Here is a 21574-nt window from a genome sequence, read left to right on the forward strand (position 1 = left end):
TAACTCGAACTTCACGGGACCGAGCGAAAGTGTTCGAATTATCAGAGCGTTCAAGTTATCAGAGCACTGTCACAAGTCCATGTATTTACTTATTTATTAGTAGATACATGTACATATACAATCTATAATATAAATCAAAAGCACAAATGGTTTGTTTCAAATTAAATGCTTCTAATGTAAAGTTTAAAACATTTCTATCAAAAAGTATAGAGATTTTTCTATCACTTGAGATTGGTTTGTTGTTTGAGGTGATGTTATTGCCAGGACATTTTTTAGATTGACATTGGCAAAACTTGATCGTTGTTGAAATGCTCAAAAGAAAATACATCTTTTTCTTTTGAGCGTTTTACCCACGATCAATTTTGCCGATTTTTCTTGAAGTTTATGCAAAGATTACAGTACCTCACTTTACCTTGCTTCCGAAGGGCGATCGCTAAGCGGATGTTTGGTATAAATCAAATTTCACCAAACCTTTAGAAAAGTCGTTGACAAAAATATTTTGCCGATGGTGGTAATAATGACGCTTATGAATTACGAAAAGGCGAGGTTTACCTCTATGGCTTGGAATAAAGTGATTTTCTAAAGCGATAACAACCGTTTCGGTAGCCGTTTGGAAAAAACAGTTCGAGTTAACAGTGTTGAGTTCCAGTTATCTATAGCAATTTATTATTACGTGGGAACGGACAAAAAAACCCGTTCGAGTTAACCATGTGTTCGAGCTATCCGTGGGCGAGTTATCCATGTTTGACTGTATATATACATAAATATATATATAATATATATAACATATATAAATATATATATCTATACATATATCTATATATATATATATATATCTATATATATATATATATATATATATATATATATATATATATATATATATTAGCTGAATGCGCCCGGGTAATGAGAAGCCTTTGCCTCAAAAAACGAATATTTTCAACATAGAACAACAGTTACCGTTCTAACTTTAAAACTTCATTCCTGAGAAAAGTTTTTTGTGCAGTTCAAATAATTTAGAGAAAAAAAACAACCATATAGGTGTTTAAATGTAAATGGGAAATAATTAGCAAGTGATGGCTAAACATTGTCTGTTTGGTTACGATTACAATAAAAAATTATTTGATATACAAATTATTATATGATTTTAATTCGTTTCATGGTTGGTATAGTAAGGCGAAAATGTTGTATCAAAAGGTATAGAAACCTATATTAATTATCTAATGCAAACACCCCATGATAAAAGTCATCAAAATTTTGTATGCTCATTGTACATAATAAAAGGTAGTAACAAAAAATATGTAAACGTTAGTAACTATAGTTACCTACAGTAACCTCAGTGTATTTAGTCGGTATGATCAGCAATAAAATGTAACATTATTATGCACCACAAGCAGTACGTACCGTGGGGAATATGTACCTTCAAGATAGATGTATAACATCAACAATTCATTTAACTTCAATAATTTTTGCTGACTAAATACACACTTAAAGCTATGTTTTGGTATGTATTTTACCAAACTAAACTTCAGCATTATCATGGGCTAAAATTTATCACTTATCTGGTTTCCAATTCAATATTACTATAACTTATAATGAGTAACGCTGAACTGAAATAGCGAGCATCCTATATTTCTTTGAAGCGTTGTGAAAGGGTTTTTGGCAAATAGCTTATCAGCATTTTTGTTATTTTGTCGTAATCAATATAACTACTGCCAAATTCTAATTTTTAGAGAAATTTTTGTTGATATCGAATGGCAGAAGAAAAAATTCTCATATGGCGAGGACAAAAAGACATAGTTCTTCATATGTAGTGAGGCGAGGAAATCTTATAACATTGGCATTGTAACCTGAGTGCTCACTGTATTAATTAATAATTCATTGCGTGCAACCGTAAAAATGTTATACAGTATTATGGTAAAAGCAATAAAAACTATAAGAACGGCTCATCCTTGTGGTTGCCCGCTTGTTAGTAGACTTGGGATTGGAATATTGAGAGTTGAAATTCACTACGAAGGTAGTTTTTTATTGCTAAAACCTATTGCTTTAACTGGACTTATGGACGACCGGCGGTTATTTACAAACTCTGAAATTTATAAATATAGATAAAAGAAAAAGTTATTGAAGCAAAAGTGCTTTTTAAATGTAATGAGAATAGCAGATGTTGTTTAAAATTCATTACTAATTAGTAAAAATCAGCAGATCGTAAGCACTAAATACGCTAAAGTTACCGTAAGTAACTGTAGTTACCAAGTGGTTAACATAGCGTTTTGCTACTCATTTTTAATATGTACAGTGTGTATATAAAAATTTGATGATTGTTTTCATTCTCAACAGCATTGTTCCTGTTTGCATTAGATTATTATTCTTATTCTATACCACTTGATGCGATATTTTCACTTTTCGATGCCAAAACTGTAATGAACAAAATCATATAACTGTACACCAAATCATTTTTCAATGTAATCGTAGCCAGACAGACTTTATTTAGCCATTACATTAGACGCTCCTATAACGTTTATCTCCTAAAACGTAGACTTCCTATAACATAGACGCTCCTATAACGTATACCTCCTATGACATATACCTCGTATAATGTGAACTCCAGACAACATGAAAATTTCATATGACGTAAAGTGTCAAGTCGGGCAAGTTTTCAAAATCGATTTGAATGTTAGTTAATCTCGCCAAACTTGTGGAAGAAAAAATGAGGGGTTTATAGCTTTATATTTATTATACATGTGCAGTATATTACTTTCGCGACATTTGAGTTCGACAGGTGTCGACAAAAAGGCGAATAGGTTAGCTGCGCAATTGTTCTTAAATACAAAGGTGATCGATTGATGCAGGTGTTAATGTTACTAGCTTTAATGTCACAAGTTGAAGTATCGTCAAAAAATGTCTTTATCCTAGCCTTGACCCCCTGGATAGTGATAGACAACGGACACATAAAACCGCTTTTTATAGTGAAAAAATTTGTTGTTTCGCCTTTTTGTAGATGAACAAAATATTTGTTAGTAGTTTTACTTTGTAGAGTAGACTTGGCTGTTTAAAAAACAAGCTAATTTTTCAAAAAGAACATCAAAAATGCGTTGTTTCTCATCAACTTGTTGTAAAAGTACTGCAATCATGGTTTATACAACCAGTGAGATTGATCGTAAAAAAGAGAAAAGTTGTCGGTGCAAATCAATAATACTGCAGTTACGGTATAGCCCACAAATTAAAAGAGTCAAGGTACTAACAGATGAAAGTTTATGAGTTTTGCCAAGTTTTTTTTTGCATGTTCAAAGGGGTGAGTTTGGAAAAAGCTTGGAATGGATTAGGCAATTTAGCAGATATTTCACTGTTCTTATAATGTAAGTTCTTATAACGTAAACATTTCTGGAATTTATTATTTACATTAAAGAAGTGCTTACTGTGCTAGCTAATTATTTCACATTTACATTCAAACACCTTTACAGTTGTTTTATTTGTTTCTGTAATGTATCTGAACCGCACTAAGCACTTTTCTTGTGATATGAAATTTTATTTGAAAATTAGAATGGTATCTGTTGTTATGTGTTGAACAATATAAATCTTTCGTGTGAAGAATTTTTTTAGAGTTGCTCCAATTTTGGTATCGGAATAGGAATCAGTGCCGATATGGGTGTTAAGTATCTGAATCGGTATCGGCCGATCTTTTCTTGAAAAATCTGAAAATTCCGATACTGTTTACAGATCAACTATTTAGCAGAAAACCGTATTTTAGCCTGCTTAACTAACAAAAAGTCATCAGCTGCAAGCTCCTTATTTTTACCTCATGAAATTTAGATCTGCCACACAATTTATTTCATGGCTATAGCCTGATCAACACAGCTGACGAACCTTTTTGCATTAGTTAAGACGTAATCACAAAGTGTGGTATTTCCCAATCACAGCGATAGGATTTATTGCAGCCAATCACGAACAAGATAATAAAGATGGGAGACAAGAACGCAGTGAAATATTTCTGTTTACTAGCATTACGAAAGTATTTAAACAGTCGATGCATAAAGTTATCTATCACTCTCTTGATCCTGATGATACAATGTATCGTTTATAACGTACAAAAAAAAGGCTTTAATACCGCTCCGTCATCTGTGGAAGTGAGTCCTTCCTTCAGTATGACTGGCTACATTGATAGTGATAGAAGAAAGAGACTTCTTACTGAGATAATTTAATCACTAATGGTAATTAAAAGAAATTTTGATTTGCTCTAAACTTGTACAGGCGCAGCAGTTCATCCAGCAATAGAAGAGAGACTTTGTTATAACCGAGAAAACTGTGCCACTAACAGTAATTACCTTTATTTGCAAATTACAATAACCATGGACTGTTTTATTACTACATGCACGTTATGTCAGTATGTGAATATGTATATATATTTTTTTCATAAATACAAACAAATAAATACATTAATATTTATATTTTCTTTGCATTATGTTTATATTTGCATAAAAGATGAACAACTTATATCTATGCAACACAAAATATCTGAATCAGATTTTTTTTCAATAATAATCGGTATATCGGATCGGTATCTGAATCGGCTGGTGAATTTAGAATTGGGCATCTCTACTTTTTTTTACCTAGCACCTTCAGCTGATACATATACTAGTGGAGTGCTTGGTGTTGCATGGGTATTAAAATCAGCTTAGAAACAGTGAAAGATAATGTAGTTGCCTGCCACTTGCCAGTAACCTAGCGCATTGCCAATGGCTAATGTGATTAAGCTAGTTATCTAATACTAGTTACTAATAAGACCCGAGAGAGTAAGCATAGAATGAAGTTGCGCCATAACAGAAAGCGGCAGTGTATGTCTACCCACATAGTTACATAGATCAGCCAATGAAACCATCAATCCAGCGAAGCTCAATTGGTAAAGTATTTGCCTGGCGAATGGGAGGCTCCAATCTGAAATCCTGCAAGATGTGAGCTTTTAATTACAAGATTTTAATAGCTATAGCCGGACAAGCCGAAGGACATACAAAGTTTGAGATATATTGTATATATATATTATATATCTATTAGCTAAATGTGTTGGGTAAAAACAGTGCTAGATTTGCTGGGTATATATATAAACATATACTTTAAAAAAAAACATAAGGTATATGATTCGTTTGAAATATTTATGTTAGCTTAATAAATACAAAACAATCTAGCATATTCTTAAAAAACCTGATTTTACGTCTTAACTGGTCTTTAAAAAACTGATTTTAATACTTGGGCATTGCCTGGGTATTGAATTAGCTAGCGTAGCAAGTTTGCTCCCATATAGCAACATATAGCGACATATCTCACATAGCCAATGTATCAAGTTTGTGTGGCTGAATTGGTAGGGCGTTGAATTGGTGAATGGGAGGGTCCGAGATCAAATCTTATGCGATATAGATTCTTTATTCAAAGAATTTAATAGCTATAGCTGGACTTATACAACGACGACAAACTTTGAGAAAGAAATATCTTTTATATTATATATCAAAGTTTGTCGTTGTCTATTTACAAGTCTGTCTATCCAGTTAAAGCTATTAAAATCTTCGATATAAAATTAAGCTCTTTGCTAAATTTAAACTCGCGAAGATTGCAACCGTAATTTTCTATACTCGCATCTAACCACAAAGCTACGGAATTCTTATAATTTCAAGTGTTTAACACTTAATAAACTTGCTCTTATCATATTCCGTGTAGCCTTTTCTTACATGTTCACGCGCTAAATCACATATTAGTTGATACATTGTGCCAGGGGTTACGATGCCCCTAAAACTATAAAATATTTTTTGCCTAACTCTATGAAACAAGATGCTTTTCTGAATAGAGCGAGTTTGTTTTCCCGCCATGCTATATAAACAAAAATTTTTTCGAAAAAGTTTGGCAATTGTAATGATTACGATGAAATAACAAAAACGTTGATATGCTATTTGCCGAAATATTCCCACAGCGCCGGATATAGATATATGTTGCTCGCTATCTCAGTATTATCCGTTGTAGTAAAAACTGATTCGCTAACAAATAATCGATAAAATTTCAGTAAAAAATTTCAAGTTTACTAAAATATATACTAAAACTTTCTTTAAGTAAGCTAAATTAATATAAGTTAGATTCAGCATTTATGTTACACATCTATTTCAAAGGTAAGAACTCTTCACCTTACGTACTGCATGTAGTACATTGTAACATTACATTTTCTTGCAGACCATAACCACTAAATATACTAAAGTTAGTGTGGGTAACTATATATAGTTACTAAGGTTACCATATTGTTTTGTTACTATTTTTTATTGATGATGATTTTGATGATTATTAACTAGGTGGTGTTTTCATTAGATAATTACTTTGGGTTCCTATACCAATCTACATGATATTTTTGCCTTATGATGCAGCACTGAAACGAACTAAATTTCCATAACTGTATAAAAATAATTTTTCATTGTAATCATAGCAAATTTGACTATATTAAGCCATTATTTGCTAATGATTTTTCATTTACAATTAAACGCCTTTACAGTTATTCTTTTCCTCCCAATTTATTTCAACAAAATACTTCTTTCATGATTGGAAATTTAAAAGTTACAGTTGTTTGAAATCCTTCACAGTTGTTCTATTTTGTCTCTTACTTCAATTGAATGCACAAAAAATACTCTTCTCATGATATGAAGTTTAAACGTTTGTTATGTTTCTGCACAGAAGCAATTAAATAGAGTATTAAATTAGAGAAATGGTTTATTGCGCACTCCAGAGACAACTGATTTGATAACAGAAAACCCAAGTATTTATATGTTTGGTCATAGAAAAGCTTTGTAAAAAGCTACAAGCATTATTAATAGCTATAATGAGACAGTACTATATAATATTAGCTTGTATAAAGCTTTAGCTAAAAAGCATAATGTTTGTTGGCAAAGTACCAATAATACTTGGCACTTGCATGACACCTCCTCACTAAGCTAAAGGTTCTTTCTGGTTCTCTTAGACCTTCGGGGTTTGTCTCTGCTATACTCATCTCCATCAGGTAGACGAGGGTTGCATGGTCTTCTTTTAGACACAGGCACCTTCTTTTGTACTGCATCTGCCTTCTTTCCTTTAGTGATTCCCTTTGAAGTGAGTTTGTGTCCCAGATACTCTACTGTAGGTTGAGCAAAACAGCACTTGTCTTTTCTACATCTGAGCCCTCTTTCTTCTAATCTTTGAAGAAGTCGACGTAAGTTTTGTAGATGGCTCTCTGCATTAGCTCCACTCACTAGTATATCATCTAGGTATACTGCTACTCCTGGGAGGTCTTGTGTCAGTTGCTCCATGATTTCTTGAAAATACCCTGGTGCTGAGCTTATGCCAAAGGGCAACCTCTTCTGTAGTAGTACTCCTCGGTGTGTTGATAGTGCTAGTCGTCGTTGACTTTCTGGTGCCAACAATATTTGATTGTAGGCATCTGCTAAATCAATCTTTGTGTAGCAATAGCCTCCACCTAGTTTTCTGATTAGATCTTCTGGTAGTGGGATAGGTTTCCTATGTGTTTCTAGCTGATTATTGATAGTCTTGGAGTAGTCTCCACATACTCTGATCTTCCCTGCAGCTTGACCTGTTGTAGATTTGCGTACAGGTACAACTGGTGTTCCATACTGGTTGAATTGAGTTGGTTCCCATATGCCTTTAGCTACACCTGCTTCGTATGCTTGGTTGAGCTCTTCTGTCAAGGCAATAGGAACTGGTCTGGGTCGGCAGAAGACTGGCTTTGTTGAAGGTTTGAAGTTTATCTCTAGTTCAAAGTTCTTGAGACATCCTAGCTCGTCTTTGAATATTTCTGGAAATTCTTTGCACATCTCCTTACACTTGATTTGTAACCTCCCATCTGGCTGGTTCTCTTTGATTGTTGATACAAGGTTCTGTTGTAGCTTGTCATCAATAGAGATGCCTAGTTGCTGTATAGCAGTTCTTCCTAGTAGGTTGAGATCTTGTACAGCACTAATCACAAATGGTAGTCTGACTTCTTTCTGTGCATCCAATTGGGCAGTTAGCTCACATCTGCCAAGCGTCTCTATGAGATGTCCTGAGGCTGATTTGTAGTTAACTGTAGTAGGTTTTAGGATTGGCTTTCCTAGCTTCTCCCATATTGATTTACAGATGAAGTTGTCACATGCTCCAGTGTCCAGTTCAAGTGTGAAGTTGTCTCCCTCCAGTTTGATGTTTTCAGCAAGTTTCACCATCTTGGTTGATGTGCATTCTATCATCTTTACTGGTTTTTCTGCTGCAGATGATTTCTTTTTCTTGCATGCTCTTTCTATGTGACCTTGTTTAGAACAAAAGTTGCAGGTGGCTGCTTTGAATCTGCAGTCATCCGCTGTATGGTTAGTTCGGTCACATCTGTAGCATAGCTTTCCTTCCTTCTGCTTGTCAGGTGTAGAGTTGTTTTTCTGGATTGGTTTGTATCTTGATTTCTGTTGAGCAACCTTGTTGACTTTAGACGAGTTTCCATAAACTGTCTCTTTGGCAACTTTAGCTGCTTCTTCTGTTTCCTGTGCTACCTGTATAGCTTTGTTGAAGTTGAGTTCATTGTCCTTGACCTTGAAGAGAGATTTGAGAACTGCTTCATTGTTTACAGAGCAGATGAATCTTGTTCTGAGAGCCTCATCTAATGGATCTGTAATGTCTATGAAGGCACATGTAGTTGCATCCTGACGAATTCTGGCAGCTAACTCTTGAATAGTTTCTCCAGGTTTCCTCTGCATGTCACTCCAATACTTGTAACGCTCTCTAACAATGAAGCGCTTAGGGTCATACTGGTCTTTGAGAAATTCCAGTATTTCATCCATGTTGAGGTCGTTGATCTGCTTGGGTGTTGAAAGCTGAGCTGCCATATTACTAAGCTGCTTGTAGAGTGTAGGCTGTTGGTTGGTGAGAAAAGTGCCAGCAATCTTGTCTTGATGAATAGAATTTGCTGCAATGAATGTGTTGAATCTGTCTATGTAATCTGTTAGTAGCTCTGCTGTTGGGTCAAAACCTGGGAAGGCTGGAACAGCGGTTGCAGCTGTTTCTTGTTTCGGTTGTAGGTTTTGTAGTAGTAGCTCCATCAGTTTCTTATTCTCCTCCACTCTTTCATCTTGCTGACGTCTGTATTCCTCTTGTTGCTGCTTGAACTCCTCATGCTGCTGTTGTCTATGCTCTTCTTGCTGCTTTCTCTGCTCCTCTTGCTGCTGTCTCTGGTCCTCCTGCTGCTTCTGCATTAGCTTGATCGGGTCTGCTACTTCTGCCATTGTAGTGGTGCAATTTTGAACAGTTACTCTTGTAATAAACTAGAACTCTTTGTATCGATTTTATCAATGATAAAATCTGAACAAAACTCTTTGTAACTGTTCAAAAGAGAAATCCTTGTCGCCAATTAGCTTCTGTTATGTTTCTGCACAGAAGCAATTAAATAGAGTATTAAATTAGAGAAATGGTTTATTGCGCACTCCAGAGACAACTGATTTGATAACAGAAAACCCAAGTATTTATATGTTTGGTCATAGAAAAGCTTTGTAAAAAGCTACAAGCATTATTAATAGCTATAATGAGACAGTACTATATAATATTAGCTTGTATAAAGCTTTAGCTAAAAAGCATAATGTTTGTTGGCAAAGTACCAATAATACTTGGCACTTGCATGAAAACGTTGGATTGGTAAATGTTGTATAAATTAAATAAAAATAAATTTTCCGTCTGAATACTTTTTTGTTACCCAGGCAACGCCGGGCGTTTAGTTAATTATTTTCTTTATGTTTATCTTCGTCTTAATTTTTTATTGAATGTTTTTGGCTAAGTGTTTTGTGCCTTGCTTTTTTATAACTTTTAGCCGAACTTTATAAAACCTTCTCCAAACTGAATCAATGAGAAAGAGTGAGCGATGTTACTCTCAAAAATGACCTCTTGCATACTTAGCCATTTAATGACCATCCAGAACCGGCTCGCATTCTCAGGTTTCGAAGGTTTTTGTAATAATACAATATTACTTCCCATCACGAATAGTGATGAAATATAGTTAGATTCCTTAGTAGAAAAACTAAGTAAAAGTTTACCTATATTTTTAATAATACAAAACAGGTGTGCATAAAATTACTTCAGTCAGTTGTGGACCAATAGTAACCATAATCATTTACCAGTTAATGATCATATTATGGTATATGAGTAAACCATTCCGACTTTTATTGTTTTTGAAACCTTTGTTGATTTTACATCTTTGTATATTACATGTTTTGGTTTAAATAATAAAAATATAATTTTACATAATAGGGCTTACAATATTTAAGGCAGCTTCGGCTTGAATCAAAATATGTTGTATAAAATTTGCGATTTTGCATTTAACATTAGAGGTTCAATGGTTTGCTTATGTAAACCACAAACCTTTATTTATGTATCCTTGTGAGTTTAAGGAGCTGAGAAGTATTTTTATATACTTGTAACTGTGTTACATTACATTTCATCACTGACTTTTATAGACAAGCAACCATTCCAGCTTCCAAAGTTAGCTCCAACCCCCACATCACTAACTTTCCTGTCTGAACACAGCACTAGTAAAGGGTGTTACTCAGCTGCTTATAAGGGAAGCAATGAACTTTATTTAGGATGCCTTGATGGGATCAGAGTTCTGAATAGGGAATCTACAGAGATTATTAAGTCTTCCATCACTTTTATGGGTACATCTGTTCAGGTCTGTAATAACAGTACTTATGTCGTGGGTGAAAATCGGGATACGAAAACTGTTTACCAGTGTCTGTCTGATATGAGCCAGAAAGAGGCGTTGTTTTCTTTCAAATATTCAGGTAATATAGCTTTATTCATTGCTGTCAGTAGAGACTACATCGCTGCCTCTGAACCCGTTAAAGGGAAGTTAATACTCTACAACTTCTCCACCAGGAGTACAACACTTCTGACTCCTGCCGTGCCACCATTTGACCTGCACTTTCTATCAGGAAATCAGCTAATAATAATGAGCAGAAGCCAAGATGCGCTTATCAGATGTAGAATAGAGAATGACCAGTTGATCACCATCTGGACTTGTGGAGGATTCGAGGGAGTCCTAAGAGTCACCTCAGACGTTGATGGGTTCATTTATGTCACTACTAAGAAAAAAAGAGTCATCTACATCATCTCTTCTCAAGGTTAGCTTCTTATAGAATATACACATTACATATAATGTCTGCACACCAGTACACATCGTTGTAGACAATGATTAGGTCTCTCACATGTCTAACCCACCATAACTCTAAGGTGTTATGTCTACACTATATGCTTATCAACGGAGTATTTGTTTACAGGTGAGATACTGAAGGAGATTAAAAATGATTATCTACCATACATGATGGGACAAATAAGTATTAGAGGAAAAGATGAGCTGGCAGTACCTACATGGGAAGGCAACTCCATACGCCTGTTTAAGATTAACCATTGATAGCTCACCCCAATGTTGGAAGATTATAACAGGAATTTAGTGTTATACTGATCAAAAAATATTAATGCAAGTGATTTAAAAGTGTGAATATTCAACTTCATGTTCTGTTTATTCATTTAGTGAATGTGTGGCTCTTTGATACGAAACTGGTTTATTGTCAGAGTTAGTGAATCCTATTGGGTGAGATAAGTATATCTTTACATCAATTAATCAACAGAAAGGATACCCATTCGCAAGTCAAATCTGCATGACTGTAGTTTAAACATACATTAATTATTTTTAAGTCAGTTTTCACAAACATATAAGTTTACTTTGAAATGTATAATAATATTGCTCTAGAGTTTTGGTTTGTTACTAACTATTTCATTTGTGGCCAGCCAGGTATATGTAGGCATAACATATCAGCACTAATGTAGCATTCTGTGTAAGCCAAGGATGTCTGTAGTCTATCTATGTGCCTGAAGCAAAATTAGTTTTATTACCTATTTACCTTTTTTATTTTGTGTTTGGCTCATGTTACGCATACATTTATTTGTGCAAGCCAAAATCTTGTATGAAAATGAAGGTCCTCCTTAGGTGAGCATGCTCACTAATGCAATCGTAATATACATACTTGTAAAGTGATATATTATATTAAATAGACTGTATTAATTGAACACCATCTCATCTTGTGTTAAATAGCTGCAAATTTTGCGTTGAAATACTAATTCTACATGAAATGGCTTTCAAAATCCCATTAAATATAGCGTTGCTAAACAGGTTGGTTTGTTATCACAATTGTGCTTTTTATCTTGAAGGTTGTGTAAAACGTCTGCAGAGACCCTTTGCTTCTCCGCTTGTTCAAATAGTATGAGAATGGATTTGTAACAAGATATTTTATATCGTAGAGCATAAAATGCAGACAAAAATCTGAATCTGATACTTTTTGTGCTGTGGCTTTCTTGGGCTTGTCCTTCATCATTTGTACCACAGGCCCGCCTAGATCATCTCAAGCAACAGGCAGTCTGAACTAGCCGGCGAGATGAACAGCCCTGTTCATCTCTTGGGCTAACGAGCAGGTGTCTTATTTGGCTTGTTGCACTTCCCTCTGGGCAGGAACAAGCGGCCATGCTGGCTTCTTGCTAGTTGCTCAAAGGTTTGCTATGAGTTGGTCAGATGACTCCACATCCAACAGCAGCAAGTTTTGCCTGCCTAGAAAAAGTGAGTTGGCTTAGTTGTTCATATTCAGCTCAAAGTGTCGCCCCTTGAATGTTACGATGTATGCCGATTTGAGCTGGCTGGAGCTATGTTGGCTAGAAGTGGCTCAACAGGAATATTTCCTGCTTTTTAAAAAGCAGAAAAATCTATGTCTTCAGAGGCAATGTAGTCAAAACATTTTGCAACTCCGGTCTCCATCTTATTTTGTTAAGCCCTACTTTCATAGTCCTAGCTGGAACCATGCTCTTAAAACAAAACACCAGGCTGCTCGTCTTAGGAGAACCGTAAGTGATTTCTCTTCTACTGCTGCTAGTAGTTTCACCTAGCTCAACATATCATGATATCAACATATCTTGGCTCAATAAGAACCATTTAGCTTACCATAATGTAAATCTTTATCATGAAAACTAGTAGATAGCTGTGTATAGCAAAATATCTTACATAGAACTGGCTTAGTAGTCATAGTCCGAAATGGAGATGAATTCCCGAAACATGGTCGTTTGTGTTGGCACTCTTCTGTATTGTGTGGTGGCAAAACACCGAGACCAAGGTCGACTGCCCAGTTGATCCTGCAATCGACACCATGGCTACCACGGCACTGAGTTTTGTTACAGCAGAAGACTTGGTTATAGGTGAGCTAGTTTGGCCAACTGAGCTGGCTAAACAAGGGACCGATAAGCTGAGATTTACAAAGGGAGCGTCGCCTAATGCATGAGTTGGCCTATATAAGGAGTCCAAACGATTTATCAGCACAATGAAAAACTTATAAGAAAGAGAATTACCAAGTCCACTACCACTTTCTGTCATGGTTGGCCAGTGGACAGTCTCTGCATCCTTCTGGCTGTTCTTGTCCCACTGTGATTTGTAGCTTGGCACACTGCGCAACACCTGACCAGCTTCCTCATGGTTACCATCAGACTTATAGCTGATACCAGTTAAGACAGATGACTGGTGGTTCTGCCTACCACAGATTAGACCAAAGTGTGTGTTTGACACATGGCGATTTTTAAATGAATGACGCATCATTTGGTTAGATCCTAGGGCTATATTCGAGCTTTCAGCACTTTATCTGGCCATATCCTAAAGGATTGCAGGATCTCGGGGAGCTTACGGAACTTTTGCTTCTACGTTCTATTTCTTCCCAGCACAGTTCCTTGTGATTCATCAATGCCTGGTACATGGTAGCCACTGATCTCTGACCATATGCCTGTGGCTCTCCTAGCTCCCTTCTTTTAGCATCTTGAGACCTCACCTGAGACTTGTCAAAAGATTCCAGGATGGTCCCAAGCAACCCTGTTCAGCGACCACTTTCAAGGCAACGGTTAGCCCAACAGCCAACTGCCTCAAGTGCAGATCTCATCACCCCTGACATGGTTTTCAAGCTTTTCTCCGAGTCTGCGCCGTAAGGACTGATCTTCCTTGGCTAGTGCCTTCTTGGTGGGTTCAAATGTTTTCAGCTTGTTGAGCTCATTCTTGTTGTAGGCTTCACAGGTCTGCCAGCCAAGCCAATTGAAATTGCTGTGGCGTATTCTCACCCAGTATTCCAGGATGTACTTGCATTTTTCAGAATCTTCTGCCACCGGACAACTTGGTTGGACAGCTCCTTCCTTCTGCACAAGCAATCAAGAGAAGCAGGGTCTGTTCTAAACAAGATCTGTCACCCAAATAGGTACAACCAAAAGTGTTTGACAGCTATGACTACTAGATGGCGCAATAAGTTATTTTTTTGCAGATGCCATTTTTGCTAAATAAGCAATCACCTTTTTAGCTCTGCCCTGTTTTTTGAGACAATAATTCCCCCATCCGGCAGCTACTGGCACCCGCATCCAGCATGTACATTTGACTTTGATCGAGATATGCCAGAACATGTACAGAAAAAATGCTGTGCTTCAGACCTTCAGAAGCATCCTACTCCAAGTCTTTCCACTTCTACGCGTATGTCTTTCATTTGTTCATCAGCTTGTGTAGGGGTTGTGATAGCAGAGCTCAGAATGTACTGATGGTATTACCCTACAGATCCAGGAAGCCTCGCAGCTACCAGAGCCCCTAAGGAGAGGCCAATGTTGGACTGCCTATGCCTTTCCTTGGTCAGTAAAAAGCCTTTCTAAACAAATCATGTAAATATGCTACCAGACTTGGATAGCAGACCATAATCTGCCGGACTTTGCACTTGGCTGGCCCAAACTCATTTTAGTTGTTGAAGCACCTCTGCCAGTCTGTACAGGTAAGTGTTGAAGTGTGGTGACAGTGATGCCGTCTAGGCAGAGCTATTGCATTTACTCGTGAATTTTTGGTGCAAAAGTCAGCTCGAATGGCAGAACATTTTACTGGCAATGACTAAAACAGGTTTCACAGCCAATTTTTTTTGTGCATAAATATCCAGAGCCACCTGCCAGGCCTGCTGACCAGGTCTAGCATGTAAAAGAAACTGCTGTCTGCTACATATTAGCTGTGCAGTCACGCTTTCTTTTAGCTGTGCTATCATCACATGATTGTCTAATACCCCATAGCTATGGGCTTGCTAACTAAGCCAGTTCCTTTATGTGCTTCATACCTGTTAGCTGTGTTTTCTGTGATACAATACTTCTCGTGATAATACAATACAACAACTGGTGTCAGGAACAAACATTGTAGACCCACAGCCAGCATTTTTCTATTGTCTTGCTATGGATCCTAACATAAAAGCTTTGATCGATGCTATGCAGAAACAGCAACAACAGTTCCAGCAACAAAACGCTGATCTACAGAAGCAGTTTATTTCCTTGTTTGAAGCTACTAAGATTGATAGTGCTACATCAATACCAGTAGCTGTAGCCATACCCAAGTTTGAAGCATACGACAGGGGTAAAGAAAAATGGAACCAGTACCTTCAACATTTTAATCAGCACTTCAATGTGTATCGGGTGGTAGATGACAGTCAGAAACGAGCAAGGTATCTTGGAGCAGTTTCTACCCAAGATACCTTCCTATCTTGGGTAGGAACTGAGACATACGACTTGTTGTCAAACTTATTTGGCGCAGAAGATATTACAAGCAAGTCATTTACTGAGTTGTCGGAGAAACTTAATGAACACTGCAGATACCATACATGTTCAGGCAGCAAGATTTGAATTTTCTCAATGTAAGATGAAGACTGGTCAGTCCTATGTTGATTGGGCTGCAGAACCTCGTGGACTCACACGTCACTGTGCTTTCACGTGCAAAAGCACAGGCTGTGGCACTAGTTATGTTGATGAACAAATTCGTGACATAATCATTAAAGAGACGCCACATGCTGATGTACGTTGCCAGAGTCTACTTGATGCTGATCCCTCTCTTAATGATGTTCTTAAGAAAGCTGCAGCATTCATCAAAACAACAGAGACCAATACAGTTCTCAAGGGGGAGACAACTTCTTCAGCTATTGAAGACACAGTAAACAAAATGTCAGGTCAGTACAAAAAAGATCACGCCGAGGTAAACAAACCAACGGAAAGCAACAAGCTAATGCACAGAACACAACTTTGTTGAAGTCTTGCCCTAACTGTTACATTAAACATGACAGAAAAAATTGTCCCTGCAGAGCATTTGTCTGCAGGAAATGTGAAGTCAAAGGTCACATTGAGGCCGTCTGTATGGCTAAAACAGCAGCACAAAGTCAGACAGAACAGTCTGCTAGGACAGTTGAAAACTTTGTGTTAAGTATGCTCACTGATGCAAGTGAACCTCATCATTCCAGTACATGCAGTTTCAGATAATCTTTTCCAACGAGTCAATAGAAAGGTTGGGGTCCAAACCGTTGTCAACGGTCATGATTCAATGTTTCAATGGGACACAGGGGCTACTTGCTCTATAGTTGATTTGCATAGCTACCAAAGTTTTTGATCACCCCCCCCTCTTACCTGTCAGTACCCATCTTAAAGCGTATGGGCAGAATGAGTTACAGATTAAAAGACAATGTTCAGTTAGTGTGAAGGTAGGAGATGTGGAAAAACAAAATCTCAAACTTCTTGTTGTAAACACAACACAAGGTTCAAACCTTTTTGGTCTAGATTAGAGTGACAAATTCGGTCTCTCACAGCAAGGACTAGCTATATTGACACAGGGTAGTTGTGATGTTACCTATACCGTCACAGGAAGTAACCCTATTGGATTAAGGGACAAAATCGCTGCACTCTCCTCTAAGTACTCTGATGTCTTTAAGGCAGGTCTTGGTCGATGTAAAAAGCTACAAGTACCAGTACGCTTGAAACCAGGAAGCACACCAAGCTTTTCTAAACCTCGTGTAGTGCCATTCCCTAGACGCCAAGCTGTAAAAAAAAAACTAGATCGATTAGTTAAAGCTGGTGTTCTGGAAAATGTTGACTTTAGTGATTATGCTGCTCCAATAGTAGCAGTTTCCAAACCAAATAGAAGAGTGCGTATATGTGGTGATTTCAAGATGTTGAACCAACAAATATCAATTGATCAACACCCATTACCAAGCCTTGAAGAGTTGCTAGAGAAGTTGAGAGGCGGGGTACACTTCTCCAAAATAGACTTGGCAGATGCCTACTTGCAACTAAAGTTGGATGATAATGCAAAGAAGTTGTGTGTCATCAAACTCAATGTGGTTTGTTTCGCTAAAACAGGATGTGTTTTGGATTGGCATCAAGCCCTGCACAGTTTCAGCGATGCATGGACTCAATGATTGCTGACTTACTTGGAGTTGCAGCATACTTGGATGATCTGATTGTCACTGGTAGTAGTGAGAGTGAGCACTTGTCTAATCTCGACAAACTCTTAGCTAGACTACAGGAGTATGGGCTCTGCATACAGAGAGAGAAAAGCGAGTTCTTTAGGAACGCTGTTGAATACCTAGGTCACATAATAAACAAGAACGGCAAGACTCCCTCGACCTCTGCAATAGAGACTATTGAACAGCTTCCAAGACCACAGAACTTACAACAGCTACAGGCGTTTTTGGGCAAAATCAACTACTATGGCTCATACATTGCTGACCTGTCTAGCAAAACAGCCCCCCTCTACAAGTTTCTTCGTGAAAATGTCGAGTTTGACTGGACTGACAGGTGTGACAAGGCCTTCCATGTTCTTAAAGAAAGTGTCATCAAGGCTACCAAACTTACCCATTTTGACCAGAGTAAACCGCTGGTTCTAGCAACAGACGCATCTAACTATGGAATTGGGGCAGCACTCCTACAAAAAGAAAATGGAGCTGAAAGACCACTAGCACATGCATCAAAGACATTGAGCACGCACCAAAAGAATTACTTACAGATAGAGAAAGAAGCGCTTTCTATCATCTATGGAGTGACTAAGTTTAGACAGTATCTATATGGGAGACGTTTTATGCTCATTACTGATCATAAACCCCTGGTTGCCATGTTTTCACCAGAAAAGAATATCCCCGTTTTAACAGCACAGCGACTGCAGAGATGGGCCCTCACACTGGTGGCTTATCAGTATGACATCAGGTACAAACCTACAGCGCAGCACGGCAATGCAGATGGCTTGTTCAGGTTACCTATAGGGGCAAACCCGAAGTTTGACCATGATGAAGAGAAGGAGAGCATTGAGGTCTCACACGCTATACAAGAGGAGCTCGATTATGGTTCTCTTGACGATGAGTCTGTTAAACAAGAAACCATGAAAGACACCTCACTACAGATAGTGAAAGAGTGGATACTGAGTGGCCTTTGACCCAATAAGCTTACAGCTAACTATGAACATTTGCGGCCATATTGGAATATGAGGGAGTCTCTTTTTGTGCACGGGAAGGCTGTGATTTTGCAACGTGATGACACTACCAGAGTTGTCATTCCACAGGCTCTGAGGAGAAAAGTGTTAGACTTGCTGCATACATCACACTGGGGTGTAGAAAGAGTAAAACAGCTTGCTCGTCGATACGCATGGTGGCCTAGCATCAATGCAGACATAGAATAGCTAACCAAAGCTTGTGAACCTTGCCAAATCTGTGCTAATGACCCAGCCAAGACTTACCAAAGTTGGCCGTCCACCCAACTACCATGGGAACGAATTCATTTGGATTATGCAGGACCTTTTAAAGGTCAGATGTGGTTGGTTTGTGTGGATGCACATTCCCGATATCCGTATGTTGCTATGCTATATGTAGGAAAAACTACTTCTAAGCACACAATTGACTGCTACGACAGATCCTTTTACATGAAGGTCTTCCTTGGACTATGGTTACAGATAACGGCCCACAATTCGTGTCAAATGAATTTGACCAGTTCTGCACCATGCATGTCATTAAACATATAACATCACCCGCATTCCATCCTGCATCGAATGGAGAAGCGGAGAGATTTGTCCAGACTCTTAAGCAATCTGTAGAGACAAATTGTGAAAGAGGGGAGAAAGTGAAAACTGCCCTACAACTGTCTTTAACCGCTTACAGATGTTTGCCTCATCCCTCTTTGAACTGGAAATCACTTGCTGAAGTTCTACATGGACGACAGCCAAGAAATACTCTGACCTTGCTAAAACCAATTCAGAACAAGAAAACTCTTTCACCAGGTCAAGCATCTTCTACATCATCATGGTATGAAGTGGACTCTTTGGTTTATGCAAGAAACTATAGTGGTGTATGGAGACGACATGCCAATCAGCTACAAGCTAGACTTCAAGTTAATGATACATCGACCAATGACAATATCATCACAGCTTCAAATGATCTTAACATCCAACCTGCCCAATCTGTACCCGATGAGAGGCCAGTACAAAGTCCCAGATATCCTACTCGTAATAGAAGACGACCTGATTACTTTGACAGTTCTAAGTTCAAGAAAGGTCATGACTAACCATAAACTCAGAATAGTGAGGGAGATGTGCTACATATTACCTGTGCAGTCACGCTTTCTTTTAGCTGTGCTATAATCACATAATTGTCTAATAACCCATAGCTATGGGCTTGCTAACTAAGCCAGTTCCTTTATGTGCCTCATACCTGTTAGCTGTGTTTTCTGTGATACAATACTTCTCGTGATAATACAATACAACACTGTCGAACAAAGCATCAAAGCTGTTGTTGATCAGAGAAAGGATATAAGCATTTTACTCAGTTACCGCCATCAGGCGTCAATAGTTGCTGCAGAACCTTTGATTACCAACTTTCTTTCAAATCGACAATACCCAAAAACTTTGGGTACTTCCATCCACCCCGCCTGGACCTTCTTTTTAGATTCTAGCCGGTAGAAGGGAAGGGGTTGATGTATAGGCCTGCTTATCTCCTTATTGGAATGTTTCACTTTGCCAGTTGGGCCCTTATTTCTATCTTCTATACTGAAATTGGCTTAGTAGCGCGTCATAAGGTTGAGCAGCTGCTCGACTTATCCGGGTTCTTTGCTGTTTTTTGGGCTTTCTAGATTAAGTCTTTCAGATGTATGGACACCTCTAACTCCTGCTTTTTCACAGTCCGGGCTATTCAATTTCATGAAAAAATAAAGTTCCTGATCTACCTGGTGGTCTCCTACTCCAAAATAGGTTTTTACTGTGGTACTGGCTGGGAGTGTCCGGGGCTGCTTGGGGGGAGGGAGGGTTTAGATGAAGAAGTGATTACACTTCTTTTCAGTTCAGGCCTGTTCAAGCTAATAGATAATAGGTTCCTTTCGAACAGCCCGAAATTAGCCCTAACAAGCAGTAGTTTTGTGTAGTATTTCAGCATAAAAGGTCCTTTGTGGTCTGAGCCAACACTGCCAGGTTTCTTACTACTTGTGTCTCGCCCTACAGCAAGTGCTCATGTCTATCCATGCACATCAACTGCCTTCTATTCACAGAAGCTACGGGTTGATGAAACTCTATTGAGCACTTATGGGCCACCAGGAATGACATCCCCAAGATAATATCCTCACTGATGTCACTCACCACAAATATCTCCTTCATCTTTACATTCTGCTACCATACGGGCAGGTGGATCACTTTATGAAACACTAGATGGGTATCAGTAGCTAAAAGACTGACTGTTGGTCTCCTATATTTGACCCTGCATGGCTTTGACAAGCCAGTTAAACACCTGCTTACTTACAAGGTTTGTGGAGCGTGCAGTGTCTATTAGCAATTAGATCGATCAACCCTCTAACTTTCTAAGAAAGAAATAGCTAGTCAAGTCAAGCTGATTCAACACCTACATCCTGATCAGCTCTGTAATGTCTCTTCTCTTAAGGGCAATGAGGTCCGGTCTAGACAAGCGGATAAACTTAAGGTGAGGGTTTGGCTTGCCTGACGGATCAACAGATTGGAAGCCGCTGAAGCTGACTTGGCCACTTTTAATGAAAGCAGCTGATATGCAGCTGATCCAGATTCTATTATAGTTCAATGTCAGTCAAGTATAATCTTAGCCATCATGGTTCAAGTAGTCTGGAGTCTGCCCAGCTGGTCTTTTTCCCTTTAAACTGGATTTGTGTACAGAAGACTAGATTCAAACTTTCTCACAACCCTGAGGTGCTATCATACATGTACATCACTATAATAGGTGTTACCATACATGTACATCACTATAATAGGTGTTACCATACATGGAAATCTCTATAATACGTGTTACCATACTTTTATGTCACTATAATAGTAAGTTTTACCAAATTGTTTGATTTTAAGATTAATGTAACATTTCAGTGTTATTAAAATGCGTCAGTGTGTTATTATCACAATTCAGTGTGTTATTGTAATGCTTCAGGTCGATATTGTCCACTTTAAGTGTGTGGTTGTGACATATTGATGTGTTATGGTGACACTTCAGCATATTAATGTGACTCTTCATTGTGTGGTTGTGACACTTGAATGTGTTATTGTGACACTCCAGCGTGTTATTGTGACATCTCTGCATGATATAACTTTAGGACAGTGGGTGCTATTATAATCACACTATACGTCATTTCAAGCTCACAATGTAAGTTATTGTAACTCCTTTTTGTGTAATTGTTACCTTTTGGTGTTCAAGTGTAT

General features: G+C 37.9%; 2 protein-coding genes across 2 annotated transcripts in view; both read left to right on the forward strand.

Annotated features, from left to right (window-relative positions):
• The window catches only part of LOC137400796 (uncharacterized), a 34900-nt gene extending 22881 nt beyond the window's left edge, over positions 1–12019 (forward strand). Inside the window, exons 4-5 of the mRNA XM_068087133.1 lie at positions 10485–11147; positions 11304–12019. Coding sequence (XP_067943234.1) covers positions 10485–11147; positions 11304–11437 — 797 coding nt within the window. The 3' untranslated portion in view covers positions 11438–12019. The remainder of the gene's footprint in view (positions 1–10484; positions 11148–11303) is intronic.
• Positions 12020–18816: 6797 nt separating this feature from the next.
• LOC137400797 (uncharacterized) lies at positions 18817–19434 on the forward strand. The gene has a single exon (XM_068087135.1). The coding sequence runs from the start codon at positions 18817–18819 to the stop codon at positions 19432–19434; it is 618 nt and encodes a 205-aa protein (XP_067943236.1).
• Positions 19435–21574: the final 2140 nt, after the last annotated feature.

The sequence above is a fragment of the Watersipora subatra genome, chromosome 7 (genome assembly GCF_963576615.1).
Source record: "Watersipora subatra chromosome 7, tzWatSuba1.1, whole genome shotgun sequence".
Taxonomy (NCBI): Eukaryota; Metazoa; Bryozoa; class Gymnolaemata; order Cheilostomatida; family Watersiporidae; genus Watersipora; species Watersipora subatra.